Source organism: Phalacrocorax carbo, chromosome 3, assembly GCF_963921805.1.
Source record: "Phalacrocorax carbo chromosome 3, bPhaCar2.1, whole genome shotgun sequence".
Lineage (NCBI taxonomy): Eukaryota > Metazoa > Chordata > Aves > Suliformes > Phalacrocoracidae > Phalacrocorax > Phalacrocorax carbo.
Window position 1 is genome coordinate 17,001,216 of NC_087515.1, and position 16,694 is coordinate 17,017,909.

The 16,694-nt window shown below is 43.4% G+C and overlaps 1 protein-coding gene and 1 long non-coding RNA gene across 2 annotated transcripts in view; one reads left to right on the forward strand and one right to left on the reverse strand.

The window, feature by feature from the left end:
- KCNK5 (potassium two pore domain channel subfamily K member 5) overlaps nucleotides 1-10,783 on the reverse strand; it is a 36,439-nt gene extending 25,656 nt beyond the window's left edge. Inside the window, exon 1 of the mRNA XM_064446021.1 lies at nucleotides 10,412-10,783. Within this exon, the coding sequence (XP_064302091.1) occupies nucleotides 10,412-10,597 (186 nt within the window). The 5' untranslated portion in view covers nucleotides 10,598-10,783. The remainder of the gene's footprint in view (nucleotides 1-10,411) is intronic.
- Nucleotides 10,481-11,529, forward strand: LOC135312456 (uncharacterized). The gene is made up of 2 exons (XR_010371989.1): nucleotides 10,481-10,571; nucleotides 11,295-11,529. It is a non-coding gene; the product is annotated as an uncharacterized LOC135312456 (long non-coding RNA).
- The last annotated feature ends 5,165 nt before the right edge of the window (nucleotides 11,530-16,694 follow it).

Below are 16,694 nucleotides of genomic sequence, written 5' to 3' on the forward strand. Positions count from 1 at the left end.
CCCAAATTTCAATACATCATTAAAGGTCTTGCTTGTCTGAAGGCAAATTAAAAGCTGCTGTCAAAGTGTGCTAGTAAGCATCACACATCTCATTTACTATTTACTGACCTATCTTAAGGAGAAACAAGTTTAAAAAAAAAACCAAAGGCAGGTCCTGGGATAACTACCGTTACTTGTCTGCAATTCAGTGAGCTTACACATGCTAGAATAAAAATCCTCTTTGTCACAACAGCATCAAGTCAATGAAACAAAACTAAAAGTGATCAGACTTGGGTGGAGCACAGTACTACATGTAACAACATTTTTAATCAAGGAGACTTTTGAACTACAGAACTGGAGCAAGAAAAAGTCACGCTGTTGGCTATTAACTCTTTGGGGTAGAACCTTTACTAACTCACCTTGTTTGGCCAAACAAAGTTTACAGGGCCAACCAAAAATTTTACGTAACCTCAACCATGCTAATCTCTCTCCCTGTACCCATCCAGGAGGAGGAGACAAGGCAAGGCAGGCTTCCAACCTCAGGAAGGACAGCATGCTTTGTATGAATAGCAAGGTGACGGCTTTATGTTAAGAGTAGTAACAAGGGAAAACCTTCCACAGAAACACTATTTGCTTTGAGATTTCTGTTACTGTATATTTAGCTTTATCCAGGGCTTAACCTGAAACAAAATATTTTTACGCTCAAGACTGATCTTTAATGAGGATTAGGGAAGGAGAGAAGGCTGCTCTGGACAAATGTTTTCAAATATAGATACAGAGATCTGCCAGCACCTTTATGGCAGGATCGGAAGAAGCGCGATCAGTAACTAAGATAAGCACGCTGGGAAACAGTCCGATATAGACACCCTCAGACCTGTAATAGACTAGGCAAGTAATGCTGTCTTGTTTCTTCTGCTGGCTGACTGAATTAGACTGGTAATAGCATCAGTTTGCTGGTTAGAGCTCCCTGTGCTTTAGAATATTCATTAGAATATTTCTTAAAACACAGTTGTGTCAGCATAAACACAAACCCCATTTTTGCAGGAATAGTACATCATTAAAAAGCCACACACACACACCCCCATGAACACTACAACACAATCATCTGCTATTTTATTATGTTTAACACTCCATTACTAAGTACACAGAAGGGGCTTTCTTCCCAGGACAGCTTCCAATCAATAACTTCGACAAAAAGCAGAGCAGATAACACTTCAATAATCTTTTCAGTCCCTTACCACATTTAGTTCCTGGGCAAAAACAGATGGTAAAAAAGCCATTGCATATATCTTTCAGGAAGTGTTTTGAATAAAAGAAAAGGCAAGTTTAGTCAACTGAAAAATCCTTCCACTTCAAGACTACCAGACCATGCACACTTCCAGATTCATGAAGTTTCCCATGTGTTTACAGGTCACTCCTAAACATCTAAAGTGAGACAAGTTGAAGGCAGAGAATAATGTACTGCATTGACACGTGGCAGGTAATGAACAGACTCTGTGCCCTGTCACGTCTCAACTGTCCCACCCCTGAGGATGTACAAAAGCCAAACCACTCTATCTTCCTGCTACTGTATTAAAGGAACAAGGGATCAGCTGGCACAAGCACTGTAGTTGCTGCTTTCTGTTTGTCACACTCTTTTCCTTCCTAGCCTGGATTTCCTGCAACTGACATCTCTAACCGTTCGGCAGGCATCTATTACCTTCTTAGAAGCTGAGACAGGAAGCATTTGTACACTGCGAAGTAGAGAACCCCCAAGCTTAAAAGCTGCTCAGCATACAAGATGCTCAGAAAGTCATCAAAACCAGAGAAAAGCTCCAGTGACCTCATATAAGTGAGATTGTTTTCCTAAGAAAGATGCACGGAATTCAGCTGAAAGCACCTACTCAACGCCTAGAGTGAAACTACTTTATTGCAGTGTATCTCCACTGGGGAACAACAACAACAAGCAGCCAGCTGCAGGGACATCTGTCCAAATAACCAACTGTCTGACTGTAGCAGAGCTGAGTAAGCATTCTTAAAGCACATGCAAATAAAGCCAAGGCACTCTTAGAGTGTGAACTGTATTTTATTTCTCTTCAACACAAGACAAAGACATCTATGCTCATTTTGTTAATCAAGTTGACAGTTTTAGGACCTTGCAGAGACTACGTAACAACTTTGTGAAAAGGCAGTTATCCTACAGTCACAATTTAGGTAAGAGACTACCTTGAAAATCTAGTATTACTGTAACAAATCACGTAGAGACACAAAGTTAGCTACTGGTTTTGCTGCTACAACAGAAGCAACTTCAAAATCTTTTATTCTTCCTCTTCCTTCTCTTGCCTTCTACCCCAAAAACTGTAAAAAAATTAAGGCGGAAACACGCAAGTAGTATTTTAAAGGGCAAATTGATAGCGACACAGGTGAAAGCTTTCAGAGTGCACTGATACCAATAAGAAAGAGTGATTTTCTAAGCATAGATTCCAGTGCCCTTCAAAAACTCTTGTGCCAACAAGGCAAGCATTGATTACAGAGCTGCCCTCTGTCATTCTGCAGTCACGTACACACCACTTAAACAGGCCTGAAGGTTGAAATTCTAACTTAACTGGCAAGTTATCATAGTTCAACTATTTAACTTGATTTTAACATATTTGCATTAGTCTGTGAAGCTGGTTAGCGGCAACTGTAACAGCTGAGCATGTAGTAGGTGAGGGTTCCAGCCAGACTGCTGCAAGAGAAGCCATGGGAGAAGTTGGTACCAGTGAGTGTGATTAGACCCCTTCCCTTCACACAGCTACTTGGCTCCAAACACCTCCCCTGTTTCTTTGATGCCTGGAGGAGGAGACACATCAGCCCTACTTCCCTCATAGGCCAGAGCAAACATACTTAGAGCTGCTGTTTCTCTAGTAAGGGACCACACATCATACTTGAGCAACTTTCCTCCAGAGCTTTTCTACTCCCTTGGAGTAGGTTGGGAGCAGAAAAGAGGAGCAGCAGTATGAGCACTTGGAGGTCACACAGAGAAGTCATCACTGATGAACTTGGTATTTTAGTCAAGCCACCAAAAATACTATGTCATATCTGACTATGCTTTCCACCTCAGGACCTTCACAACCCTTTGCAGAATTATTTTCGAGTTCTATTAGCTATCACTCATTAGCTGCCATTATCTTACAATCTTATGACTGACTTTGGGGACCAAATTAATGTTAAATAACTGACATCTTTGTTGTTAAGAAGGATCAGAGATCTCTGATAGGTCCAACTGGGACTTTTTTGCACCTGTTGAAATATCAAAGAGACACACAGATCTGGGTTTTGTTTCTCAGCAGTTGAAACCTGCTTACACAATATTTGTAAGATGCCAGCACAGAACAAATTCAGTTTAGTATTTGCCAGTTTACTCAATCACGATCTGCATCTACCTTTCGTTAAGGCAGAAATATTGTCTTACAGACGGGCTGATCTGTAGCAACTGATCCCACAACAGGGGTTAAAAAAACCCCCACAATTAAGAAAAAAATAAAAGAAATAACTTCCTTACTGATTTGACTGCAAATAGAGCTGCTAGGGCAAGGCATGCCTAGGAAGGCTCTCTCCTGCCTACGATTAAGATGTTGGTAAGTACATAACTTAATAACAGTAATCTAAGACCGCTAACAGAAAGACATGACAAAATATGATGGGTGGACACAGAAAATGAACTGCCAGTCTGAAGTTCCCTGCTAAAGAACTTGCTGTTTTAAACAAAAGGTCTAGCAATGCTAGAACCATCAGTGCTGTTGAGGAACCTCAACGAGAACGAAGACAGGAAACAAAGGAAGATGAAGTTATGCCTTCAAGCCTAAGCCATCCATTCAATAAATAGATCTAGCAAAAATGGAGAGTGCATATTGCATGCCAGGTTTTAGGGGCTCAATCTGCCTCTAAGTGTGGCTCTCCTGAGGATATCTGTAGCACCATAAAGAGCTTCAGGTATGACCACAGTGGTATTTTAATTTAGATTAAAAGTGCAACTCTTCCAGTGGTCCCCTGCTACCATGGGTTTTTTCATACTAGAAAGTAGATTCAGAGCTTATGAGCTGAACTCATTCTGAACTAAACAAAACCTAAAGACACACTCCAGGAAGAAATTTAACTACTTGCTCATAGGTGTTCAATCCATAGGATCATACAAGAGTCAGCACAAAACAAAATCCCTGCAAACACAGTCACTGTGATCCGCAGGTCTGTTGCACCAAAGAGCAAAATCATTCTCACTTGCTCTCCTGCTAATCAGACTATTGACTGCCACTTGCAGTCCAGCTTGTTTCTGGTTGTATGTTACTATGTTGACATCTGCTTGCAGTGTCAGCATGAAATGTGATTGCTCTGAAGGTCAACAGCATTCAGAGAAGAGCAAAACAATTCATTTTGTTTAATTAGTATTAATAGGAAAACCAACAATTTGTTTTGAAAAAGAAAATCTGTACAAAGTCATCATTATACTGTATCTTCCCTGGCTACAGACAGTATCTTGCAATAATCATATATACAGTATGAACCAAAGCAGGGGTTCCAAAATCTTTAGGACAACAAGCTGTTGATAACCTGCAAGTGGTCTTGCATACCACGGTCTCTAGAGCAGAGCTTGTCAGAAAAACACACCTAGTAGCAGAACGTAACATGTCAGGTAATACATTCTGTCCTAAAGTAATAACAGAAGGACAATGTACTGCAAGCACTCAGGGATTAAGTTTGTAACAGCAAAAAGGAAAAGCCCATAGGAGAAAAACTAAAACTTCTGATCGACTGCTATTGCTCCATCAGCAGACAAGGTTGCAGTGTGTGCATTATCAGCTTTGTTTAACTATGCTCCAAAAAAGTTTAAACAATTTAATGGTTAAACACAGAAAAAGGGAAGGAAAAAAAAAAAAAAAAGAAAAACAATGAATCACCCACAACAGAAAAGCATGCCTGCTTACATATAATTTTGCATGCAGAAACACACCGATAAAAGCTGTGGACTAACGTATTACTGCCTATCCATAGCTTTTCTCTCCTAATGCTGCAGTGGCAATATCCATAACTCATTGCTCGAGATGGCACAGAGCACTGTGGAGAGTGGTCCTACATTTTCATCTCAGTTCATCCCTGCTGAACTTAGAGGGTCCATAACTAAAGATATGCAATTGAAAAAAAATCTAGCAAAACCTATTTCTCAGGCATAAGCGTTAATTTGCACTGTCAAGTTTTTATACAACAGGTCTTAGATGTAGTTAACTTTGCATTTAAAAGTTTTTTACTGGCAGTTACTTGCCTTTGTCTGATGGCTGCTCAGCTTTGTTCAGCCCGTGCAAAACTCTTAAGTCTTAAAAGAGACAGCTCATCCAGCATTCCAGCTAAGGAATTCAGTCTCCACCTTGTCTCCCCCACCTTCAACACCTTAGATGGAACGGATCAGAAAGTTAAAGGCTAACCAACCAACCCCTAGTAGTCTAGACCCTCATTTATGCACCTCCTGAAGAACACAGGGGAAGGGAAAGATTGTGAAAGGTATGCTCCTATTAACTTTATATTGGAAGATAAATCACTCTACAAAGCATAAGCAAAAGCCATAATCTCTTTATTAAATGTGGAACTAATGAAAAGCATTTAAAACCTAGCTCAAGTTAAGATACCTACAGTTTTCAAACACTCTCAAGAGTACCACACACAGATTTAAACCTTGAGGTACCAGCTTGGAAGTAAAGCATTGAGAGAAACAGTGCTTAGAATCAGAGAACATTTTTGAAGTTTTATTACAAAACTGACAAACTCTAAGAATAAACAAAATAGAAGCAAACTTCAGCATCCTCAAACACAAACCAGCATCCTGTAAATGCACCTGTCAGTATTTGTGAGCAGAGAAGAGATCCTGGCTTTAGAAAACAGAGGGGAGAAACTACTATTAAAGCCACTCAACTGTTGTTTGCTTTAGCATAATCCTCCTGTGTGCCACAAATACCCTAGCAGAAGCTCTCCTTAAAAGTCTTCTAAATGTTTGTTCATAGCACTAGGCTCTAAGTCTAAACATTTAGGTTTCTGAAGTTATCTCTCAGGGCTGTTTAGTGTCTTGTATGCTTTTCAAATAAAGACCTCAATTATTTGTTCTTATACTCAGTATGTCTGTCTGCTGCTCCTAAACGGAGCCAGCAGTTTCTCTCTCCATTTTATTGCTCTGGTTTGAAAGTCACCATTTTCACTCTTCTGCAGATTCTTCCCTTTCTTTTCACCAGCCTTGATGTTTATCAATGGGAAGCATTTAATTTTTTCATGACTGTGGTAGACCAGTAAGAGAGATTTCCCAGTAAGATGTGGCCCAGTGTTGCAAACCTTTGCTCATGTGAATAGTGACATGAGGGTCAAGAAGGTTCCTCCTTGCACGAATAGCTCCTTCACCATTAAACTGATGTTTCACAATCAGGATGGAGCAATAAAGAGTAAAAGTAAGGAACTGGAGAAGAGGGAAATGACTGAATTGCCTTACATTTGCTTCCGTCTCCAAAACTCATTCCTACTGCAGGGTAGGTGAAGGTGTCATTTCTGTGGACCTCTGCCTGCTCCCTCTTTCTAAAGAGTTCCAGAACTTCAGGCCACAGCAGCAAGTGGCAAGGACAAGCCATAGACTTATCAGACAGAAGTGTTACGCTAATTTTAAGATTCTACAATGCCTATAAATATGGCACAGTTATATCACTATTAAAAATGTTTTATTTTTGCAGATATTCCAGTGTTACAAGACATTTCTATTCCAAAGCAACTGTACATAGTGAGGAGAGGTTACAGAGTTCCTTATGTCAATACATGGTTGTGGTTGAGTGTCTTTGGAGGCCTACATAAACTGTCATGTGAAGCATCTCAGCCACATTTTCATTTGAGCAATCAGCTTTACCCAGAAGAGCACAGGCAGGCAGCAACCAGCCCATACGCTGTCCAGAATGAGTCACCTTGAAAAAAAATCAGGGTCTACATAGCATTACTCCAAGAACAGTTTAAGTACTTTCATTACCCCTTATAGTTGTGATAAGTAATAGGGTACTTACAATAATCAAAAGCAAATGGATTCTTCACATAAGAGACTTCTAAAAGCTGTTTTTAAACAAGGTTATTTTTAGGCATTTCTCAGGACTGGGGAAAAAAGGCTTTCTTTCTGGCATATCCTACAATACTCAGCTTGTGAGCTTTCCTGAAAGTATGTTAAACACATTTTGATAAACATTTCTTGCAGTGTATTTCTACTGTAATGTGTTATAAAAATCTTTATTTCAGAATATAAGCTTGAGACAGTATTTAACCTAATACAGCCCACTTAATCATGTAAAATATTGGCACAGAGATACCAGTCTGTATGTGACTTGAGAATCTGTGCCAATAACCTACTTGTCCTTTTAAGTGGTTAAGATCCCACTACAGATGTAACTTTGCAGCCATTCCACACACAGTTTCCATTGCACTTACAGCTAATGTTAGGCTCAGATGAACGTAAGAGCTAACCTGGTGGGGAACAAGGACAGCAGAGAGGTCGGTCTCTGAATAAGTCAGTCCTTGTCACCTTTCAGGCTGCTTCTGGAAACAAAAATAGTATTGTAAGTTCAACTTGAACATTCCTTGGCATCCTTGCATTTTACTAACAACCATTCAAAATTTGTGTGCTTTAAATGGGGATATTAAAAATATCATCAAAGTAGTAATAGCACAAATGAAGTAATAGCAAACCTCAGTGTGGCTCTACAGAGCCACAAGAGTGTCAGTGGGGACCACAAACAGAGTGAAGAGAAAATGCCCTAAGATGAAGACTGAAGGCCATTTAAAAAAAAAAAAAAAAAAAAAAAGACACAAGAACAGAGAGATTAGTCAAATCATGCAAAATCCCAAGAACAAAGTTCTGTGAGTCTATGAAAAAGGCTAGAGGAAGAGGCTCAGAAGAACGTAACAGAGGTCGGGGTAGGGAAGGCGGGAAGCATGGAAATGCATGTTTTCAGATCAACAACATTCTAGACGTATTGCGAGAGAATCAATTTGTAGGTTTAATATGAAAACAGGATGATCAGGGTTTGCTGAAAGAGAACAGATGTTACTAATATTTTAAAGATTCAGTGGAACGCAACAGAAGCGGCATGTATAGTGGTTGAGAAAGGACAACTATGAAGGCTATTTCTGATACACTTTACAGCTCACTCAGGATGAAATCCTGATGTCCTTACATGATTCCCCCCACCCCAGTTTGCTTCAACTAGGCTAGATTTCACCCTGTCATCCTCCTCTGTAAGAAATGCCACTCCCCTTCTTCCCATCACTTCTCGTATAGAAGTTGAGTAAGAACAGGAACAAAACTACAAGTCTAGAAGAAAGCAGTCAGTGAAGTTTCCAGTTACCAGTAGGAGTGAAGTGAGAACAAGACTTAGATTTTAACTAACTTGAGCTTAAGACGACAACAGAGTATCTATGAGATCATCAGACCAGCAAGAATGGACACAGAAAGTAAGGTATGACTGGAAGTAGTACAGAGGCAAAACTTAAATCACACTAATATGAGATTATCACAGGGCGCTAACGCACACTGAAGAGGGAAGGCCCTCCACATTGGTTTGAGTATCTCCCCACAGCACAAATATTTTGTTCTGGCCATAGTTTGCCTTATCCTACTTTTTTTCCTCCTCACTGCTTCTGCACCCATCCCCATTCAACAGTGTGCTCTAGTGTACAGTCCATTCTAATGAAATACCGAATCAATTTTTTGTTGTTTTGTATTTTAAGAAAAATCTTTCTGCCGCTTCAGGATTGTCATAAGGATCATGGGAAAAACAAGCCCAACTAATAATTTCCTCATACCAAGTTGAATTTCATCCTAAATTGAGCCAGAATCTAGATTCTGCATTGTGTCTGCAGCAAGTTCAGCATGCCAGGCTTAATGCACATCCCAGTCCAAATAAGGTTTTTTTTTCTTGAGGATGTTAAAACAGGTTTGGGATATAACCTGGAGTAAGATTTTAATAAGATTCCAGAACAGCAAAAGTATACTCAAAAAACATAGTGTGTCTTTCATTTTGCAACATCCCTTTAGGGTTTCAAGCCTCCATTCACCGGTTCCACTGTATACCACAAAAACACATTTAATAGGGTACTAAGATGGTAACGATATGGACACTACCACCAGAAAGCTCTATCTGAAGCAGACAGAAAGCAGCCACCAACTGAAGGAAGAAAATATAAACCACAAACTTTTAGAATCAAGAACCGTATCCTCTTCTAAGCCTGCACGGTATTGATTACACCAACAGAGCTAATGAGCCTTTTTCCCAGTCTTGTGTATTTTAGCATTTTAGTAGGCATTTCGTGAATTTAAAAATAAAACAATAATTTTAAAAATCCAAAACACAATGACCAGAAAATCTAGTCAATATAATCATTTCTGAAATAAAGTCCCCAATGACTCATTCTCACCGTTGCAGCCCCACATATCCGGGCAGCCTACGTTTCATGGTTCACTATTGCTTGCCACCACATTTTAATGGACACCACATCCATAAAAAGGCACTACCCAAGTTTATACCGCTCTGTGGTTTAATACATGCGATTGATTAATAATTAGCTTTGAAGAGGCATTCCGCCAGATGAGCAAGATAGGACGATTACCAACTCCTTACGGCTTGGGAACAAGTCATTCTGCTCAACTAACAGCACAAGAGTGGCAAGCATCCCTCCGTGCGAGCCGTTCAGCCTTTTCCTCAGTTACCCCGACTGACCTCGGGACCCCCGGACACGTTTTGCTCACAACGAGAGCATTCAGTACGGGGGGGGGGGGGGGGGGGCGGGGGGGAGAGAGGAGGGGGAAGGAAATCAGACCAAACAGAAGAGGATCAAGACGCTTGGCTTCACCTTCCCTTCCTCATAACACAACATCCATTGAGGCAGAAAAACCCACACCGGGTGCTAAAACAAGAGCTGCATTCACGGCTAGCTGGGTTTAGCAGCGGGCGGGCTCGCGGGAGCGCACTCCGTGCGTGAGCTGCTCCGGCCCCCAGGGCCAGCCGCTGCCACCGACCTCACCCCCGAAATCCTCTGCCACTTGCGGGGGGGAGGGCGGGCGGGGAAGAGGGAGGGGGAGGAAACACGGCCCCATTTAATCACTCCATCATTAAGCAGTTAGGAATGATTAAGAGCTTTCCCCGCGCTCCCCCTCGAGGGGCAGTTTTTAGGCACCGGGCTTTGTGAGGACGCAGCTACGCTCGGGTTTTCCCGGGGAGCCGGCTGGCCTTCCAGCCCGGCAGCACTCCTCCCCCTCCCGCTCTCCCTCCCGCCCAAAGGCGCGGTATTTTCCGCTCTGGGGCGCCCGACAGCACCTGCTGCTGCTGCCGTCGCCGCCCACCCGCCCCCGCCGCCCGGCACCCCCTGGCCCCGGCACCCCCCGCCCCGGCGGCGCCCGCTGTACCTGCAGGATCTTGTCCAGCCCCTCTTGGCCCAGGCAAGGGAACTGCTTGAGCAGCTCCGTCTTCTGTCGCTTGTAGTCGTCGGTAGCCGAGCGCCAGTGCGGCTCCTCCAGCACCTCGAAGATCGCCGCCCCAATGGACAGGTAGAAGATGATGGCCGAGGTCAGCAAGGGGCCCCTGTCCACCATGGTGCCGGCGGGAGGGCGGAGCGCGGCGGGCGGGCCGGGGCGGCTACCCCGCGATGCGGCCGTGGGTGCCCGAAGCCGCCCTGTCCTTCTGACACCTCTGTCTTTCCCCGCCGTCCGCCGTGCTCCTCTCCCGGCCTCTGCCGCGTTCTCTTAGAGTCTTCACACTCCCCTCCCACTCTCTTCTCCTCCTCCCTTCCCTCCCTCCTCCGCTCTGCTCCGCTCCCCCCGGCTGCCTCCTTCCCCCGTTTTCTCCCCTCCCTCCTCAGCAGCGATTTGAATTTGGTGCCCTCCCGCTTCCTCCCCCCAACCTCCCGCGCATGCGGGACTGCCGCCGGGGGAAAGGCCAGCGGGGCGCCCGGGGGTGCTCCCGGCCCCGCGACCGCCGTGCGGGGCGGCCGGAACCCCGCGGCGCCGGAGAGCTGCCGTGGGGTCTGGCCATGGCCACCGCCTGCCCGTGAGGGGCCGCCTGGGGGAAGGGGAGCGGGGCCCCCACCTCCCCTCTTCCCGCCCTGCCCGCGCGGCCGTTGGGAGCGGCGTGGGGGCCGCTGAGGTGAGCCGGACCCCGGGCGCCTTCCCCCGAGCGGGTGTGGTCCCTGCGCCCAGAGCCGTGCTCTCCCCTCCGTATTTCTCCGTGAGTCAAGGGAGGAAGGGGTAACGTCCCTCGATTTTACTTTACTTTTTTCCCTCGTGCTGCCAGGTTCAGCGGATTTTCTGGCTTTTGACACTGGAAGGCGGTGAAACGAGAGCTGCCTCTCCCGGCTCCAGCAAGGCAGAGGGGGAAGGCGAGCAGGAGAAAATAAGGGGGGCTGTCGGCAGGGTTCACCTCTTCCCCGGGATGTTGTCTACCTATTACAGGTCCTTCGCAGCAGGAACTGAATCTCCCTTCATACGTGTGCTTTGTACATTTCAATAAATAAATGCTCCTATACACACCCGTGTGCGAGCCTGTGAGTTTGGAAGCAAGGGAGAGACCCAAGCTAGCGATTTTTCCGCAAGATGCTCAAAACCTCATCTGGGCAGAAGCTCTTGATGCTCACAAAGCCCTTCCTGGGAGTGTGTGCTCCTCTATGTTCACACTTCAAGGCAGAAGGAAGGCAGCCCAACCGATTTGAATGAATGGGGCTGGCAACGGGGTTAAATAATTAGGGAAGGAGCAAGTCAGTAACAGTTATGGGAGATGTGTTATGCACCGTGACAAAGGGCTCATAGTGTGGGTGTAGTTCATCTTAGAAACACCGTTTTTGTGGGGATAACTTTATTTTCTGCCTTCTTCAGCCTCCCCCCCACGCCCTCCCCCAACAGGAAGAAAACACTCAGAAGTAGTCCGTATCAACTGCACCAACACTAAGGATTTTGGGAGGCATAGGTATGTTAGCTGGAGTCCACACACCGAAGGGCTGAGATGAGGCAGCTAAAATTTCTCATGCAGACATAGTTGAAATGGGAGGAAGTAGAATGGAGGAGAATGGGAAAAAGGAAACAAGTAGAAAATATGCAACAGAGTATGAGAAAACAAAAAGGAGAGCATGTGGACCGCAAAGGAACTGCCTTGATTAGGAGGTATCCAGGCACCTATCTGTAAAGCTTTGAATCATGCCCAATGGATGTTCTTGTGAGATTGCCCACAGAAAATTACACAGCCCTTATGCAGTCCTCCCTACTAATGTGTATAATGCTCAGTGAAAATACATCTGCAAGAGGCTCCTGGCAGCCTAAAAGCAGGACTGGAGAAACCACAAAATCCACAAGCATGTTACATGATCAGCATTGCTGTCTTTGCATGGGATTCCCCAGTTATGTAAAGGAAACATTAAGAAGAGAAAAGGATTGCCAAACTGTAGTACAAAAAAAAAAAAACCAACAAACATTTATATGTCCTAGAGCAGAGATGAAGTAGAAGGCATCATAATAAATATTTTAAAAATGAGTGTCAGAGAAACATCGATAACCTTTTTTTTTAATTAAGGCAAAAATGGGGGCTCTTTCGTGTAAGGCATAACATTTAATTAAAAGGAAAAGAAGAATTTCATGATGCATAATTACCACATGAAAATTATTCCCAGGTGTTATCTCTTGGCCCAAGACCTTTGCAAGACTTCAAAAGCCATTGGCCACATAAATGAATAATGTGAGCATCCATCATTGCCACATTTACCAATTTTAAATTAAAGTTAAAAACTGTAAGGTATGTAAATACTTACGGCAAGTGACTGAAAGTATTGAGGAAGAAGTTTTCCCATAGGCAAACTATGATATAATTTTCCTTTTGGTGCTCTCATACCTTATGAGTAACCTGCAAATGGCTGGGTTATTCCAACAGCAGCATCAGTAGCCTGACAAGTTATAGCAATATTACACTTGTGTGTTCCTGACCCTGAACATCTGTGCTTTGTAACTAGAAGGTATTTGATTAAATTTTGAAAATGTACTCTTCTCCATCTGTCTCTAAAGGCCCATTTATACCACTGAAACACTATCTTAAAGGCAAAAGGAATGACACGAATGACCCTGAACCTACTGCAATTATAAAGCACAGATGAGAGCAAATCACTTTCAGGCATTTTATAAAAATGTTTGCAATTTTGATTCAACATTTCTACTTTCCACTCTAAACACCCCATCGCTGATTGCATAAGTAGTGCTCTCAGTAACTGAGTCAGTCAGTGTTTAAAAACAAACAAACCTGTAAATCACGTACCATTTTCCCCTTGTGTTGAAATGCCATTGCACTTGTTAGATTGTCTCCTTGTGTTTCTCTGAGTTTCAAAGAGGTGAGCCTGGTAAGGAACACCATCCAGAAGAATAGTTTATTCCCCAGGGAACCGTAGCCAACTACTCCTACAAGTAGAGGTGAATCTCTGAGTATCAACAAACTTCTTGTGTTTAGATATTTCACTTTGATTCCATTGTCTTTTGCAGAACAAATTACAAGGCATAATTTCATGCTGCTGTCCAAGCAAGCATGCAAGAAGGAATGTGTTCTGTAGCTGGCCTCTCTTTGCACCTCCTGATCTAACATGCCCCTCCTGACCTCATAAAAGATCCTATATCCTTCTATTCATGGCCCTTTTCTACTCTCTGTTTCCCTTGGATTAAACAGTACCCTTATTGTTAACCCACAGCACCTGCCACATAGGCTCCACAGCCTTTCATGCTAGCTAAGTTAAAGAAAAGGCTGGGGTTATTCACTCAAAGGCTTTAAAATCACGTTTAAAAAAATCAGGGGAGAAACAGCAGATAGCACTGTGGTGAACAACACCCCAAGTATCAGTCACCGGTATTATTTGCATAGGTCATTATTTCAGGCTGTCCAGTCCAAAAGGAAATCTCTTTCATCCAAACTGTATGTCTAAGACACATTTGCTGTACAGATGTTTCCTAGAACAGCCTGAAATGAATGAATAAAAGTCAGAAAATGTTTTAGATGGAACAAATAGAAGACATTATTTGGGCAAAAGAAACCTGTCATGTAGTGGCAAAGACCATGTTGTACTGAGTATGAACTGTGAGCTTCTCTTCAAACCTCTGCCATTTTTCACTTGGAAGTCTGTTTTTGGCTGGTTGATGACTCTGTTCTTGACGATACCTGTCAGGTCTGCATCTTTCACTTTTCTTTATCCATTGAAATCTGGACATCTCTGACAATGCTTTCAAGTGTTATACATCTAGCCATATATGGTTTTAAGTAAGTAGAGGGGTGTACTATCATGACAAGCAGTTTTGCTTCTTTGGTACAGTCCGGTGCATACAGAAAGCATAAGACTGGTCTGCAGATGATGCAGAATTTTATATGGGACATTTGTGGAAAGTTTAGAAGTTCTCCATGGGATTGTTCACACCTCTTGGCCTAAGTACTTACACATAGCATGCTTTATGCCCTGAATGTACAGTAACACATACTAAATATTAATAAAAAAAAAAGAAGAGTAAAAACTTCACCAAAACAACCTGCATACCACTGCAACAGACTCCTTCACCCATAGATAATGAGTGAACAAACACCACATGACAGATGTTAGTCATGCTGCTTAATGAATAACTGGTGATGAGTACAATACCTGTGTGGAATGGCTGTAATATATTCAAAGAAAAATATGCATTTGGATCATCTGTTTTTCACTGAGATACCTGCAGTGTTTGAGAGAAATGGCTTAATCTGGAACTCCAGGTATTTCAACATTTTTTCTGCATGTATTTCCTTGACTGCCTTGTTCCTCAGCCGCCCACAGCAGTCACTGGGTCTTCAGAATGGGACCATGAAATCCAGTTTCCTTCAAAATATTTTACAAAGAAGGACTCTGGCCTTCTCTTTCTGCTTCACAATGGCCTCAGTCTTGTGGACAAACACTGGTATGGACTTATGATAGTTCTTGACACTGATGTTCACACAGCTATACAAAAAAACCCCAAGTCGGACAACGTCAGTCCTAGGCTGGTTTTTACCATCACAATACCTGGAAGCACGTTACTATTCTAGGTAGTATGCTCAAGCTAGCTGAGCACCATGGTAACAGAGTCAGTGAATAATGCAACAATCTGTTATTTTGTTATGTAAAACACCACCTTCGAGTCTTATTTTTGTGTCATAAGAAGGAGTTAAATTCTATTTGCGTATAGTAATATGGATGAATGTCTGCACATTGCTCTGAGGCTTGTTTCCCAAACCAGTTTAAATTAACTTCTATCAATCTCGTGTCACGCAGTGCAAAAGTCTTCTGCAGTGTTACAGCATCTGCCTGAATGTGACAGGGGCAGATTATAGGGGAGAATTCAAGGAGCTGTTGGCCTCCCCTGTGTCTCAGCTGGGTTGCGCAGCTACATGCCTGTGTGCCAGGTTGTGCAACGGAGGGTTTTGTGTGTGATCGGGCAGTTCCCACATCCACATTGGGCTCCCTTCCATGCCCGGCGTGTAGTGCTCATGTTCTGTTAGTCAACATGCCTGAAGAGCTGCTCCCACCTACCTCTTCCCTTTATAGAAACAAAGTCACCACATTAATTTTGGCAGAGGAAAGGCAGGGAGAATGTTGATAGCTTTTTTGTTTTCCCTCTTGGGTGAATAGTCTTGTGAATAACAAATGAGGACAGCTATACACCCTAAAACATTGAAAAGGATCATATTCTTATCATCTATTCTCGTGTTCCAAATCCTGCAGCAACAGCTTGCAAGGTTAGTTTGGGCCTTGCCTGGGGGATAAAAAAATCGAGTAAGCAAGCAAGTTGGCTACATACAGTTAAAGGAGTATACATTTCAAAGAATTTTTTACTATGGATACTGGTTGCGTTTGTGCTTGGTGTCCTGGAGTGAAAGAAGGGTCATGGCCCATGCTGTCTCCAGGCATGTGCCTCTTCCTTCTGTGCTTAAAGGAGTTCTGTAAGAAGACAAAAGTTCCTGGCATAGTCCACCTCTACAGCCGCTTCACCTGTTACACAGTCCTTTGTGGTCCCTCCTCCATCTGTGTGGTATTGGGAAAAAAAGACAGCAGACGCTGAGCTATAACCCCCCACAGCTGTCCTGCAAGTGAAGTGCTTGCAAGATGTTTGTGGCTTTTAGTTTATTGTTTATACCCTAATAGACCATTATTAGGAGACATATTAAGAGGGTTTGGAGGGAACTTGGATTTCAGTGTTTGTTGCCTTCCATTAGTGCCTCGCACATGTGAAAACCCGGTGTAGAATTTGCAAGCAAATCTAGGTCACTAGCAGAAGTGGCTCTATGGAGGCAACCTGGCACAAAAATGACTGAGTTAAAACAGCAGGAAAAAATCCACCTGGTCTAGTGCTTCAGTCAACAGCTACACTGTTGTCACTGCTGTAAGCGTAAAAGCTGCCTGCAAGTTATAACTTAGAGTGGTCCTAGTCTCATGGTGAGAACCACGCTCTTGGCTCTCAGTGGCTTTTCAGGGATGTGTGAGGAGTCACACAGTCAATTGCAAGATAACCCACGACTGAGGTGGTAAAGCAAGTCAGATGCTGGAGGTTTGCCTTATTTTGTGTAGCACCTCAGCAGTGCTCTTTTCTTCATTCAGTCCAATGGCCTGTTGGTCTCAGAATTGGAGAATTGGAGAAAAGTCCAGGGAAACTGAGGAAGCAGTGAGTG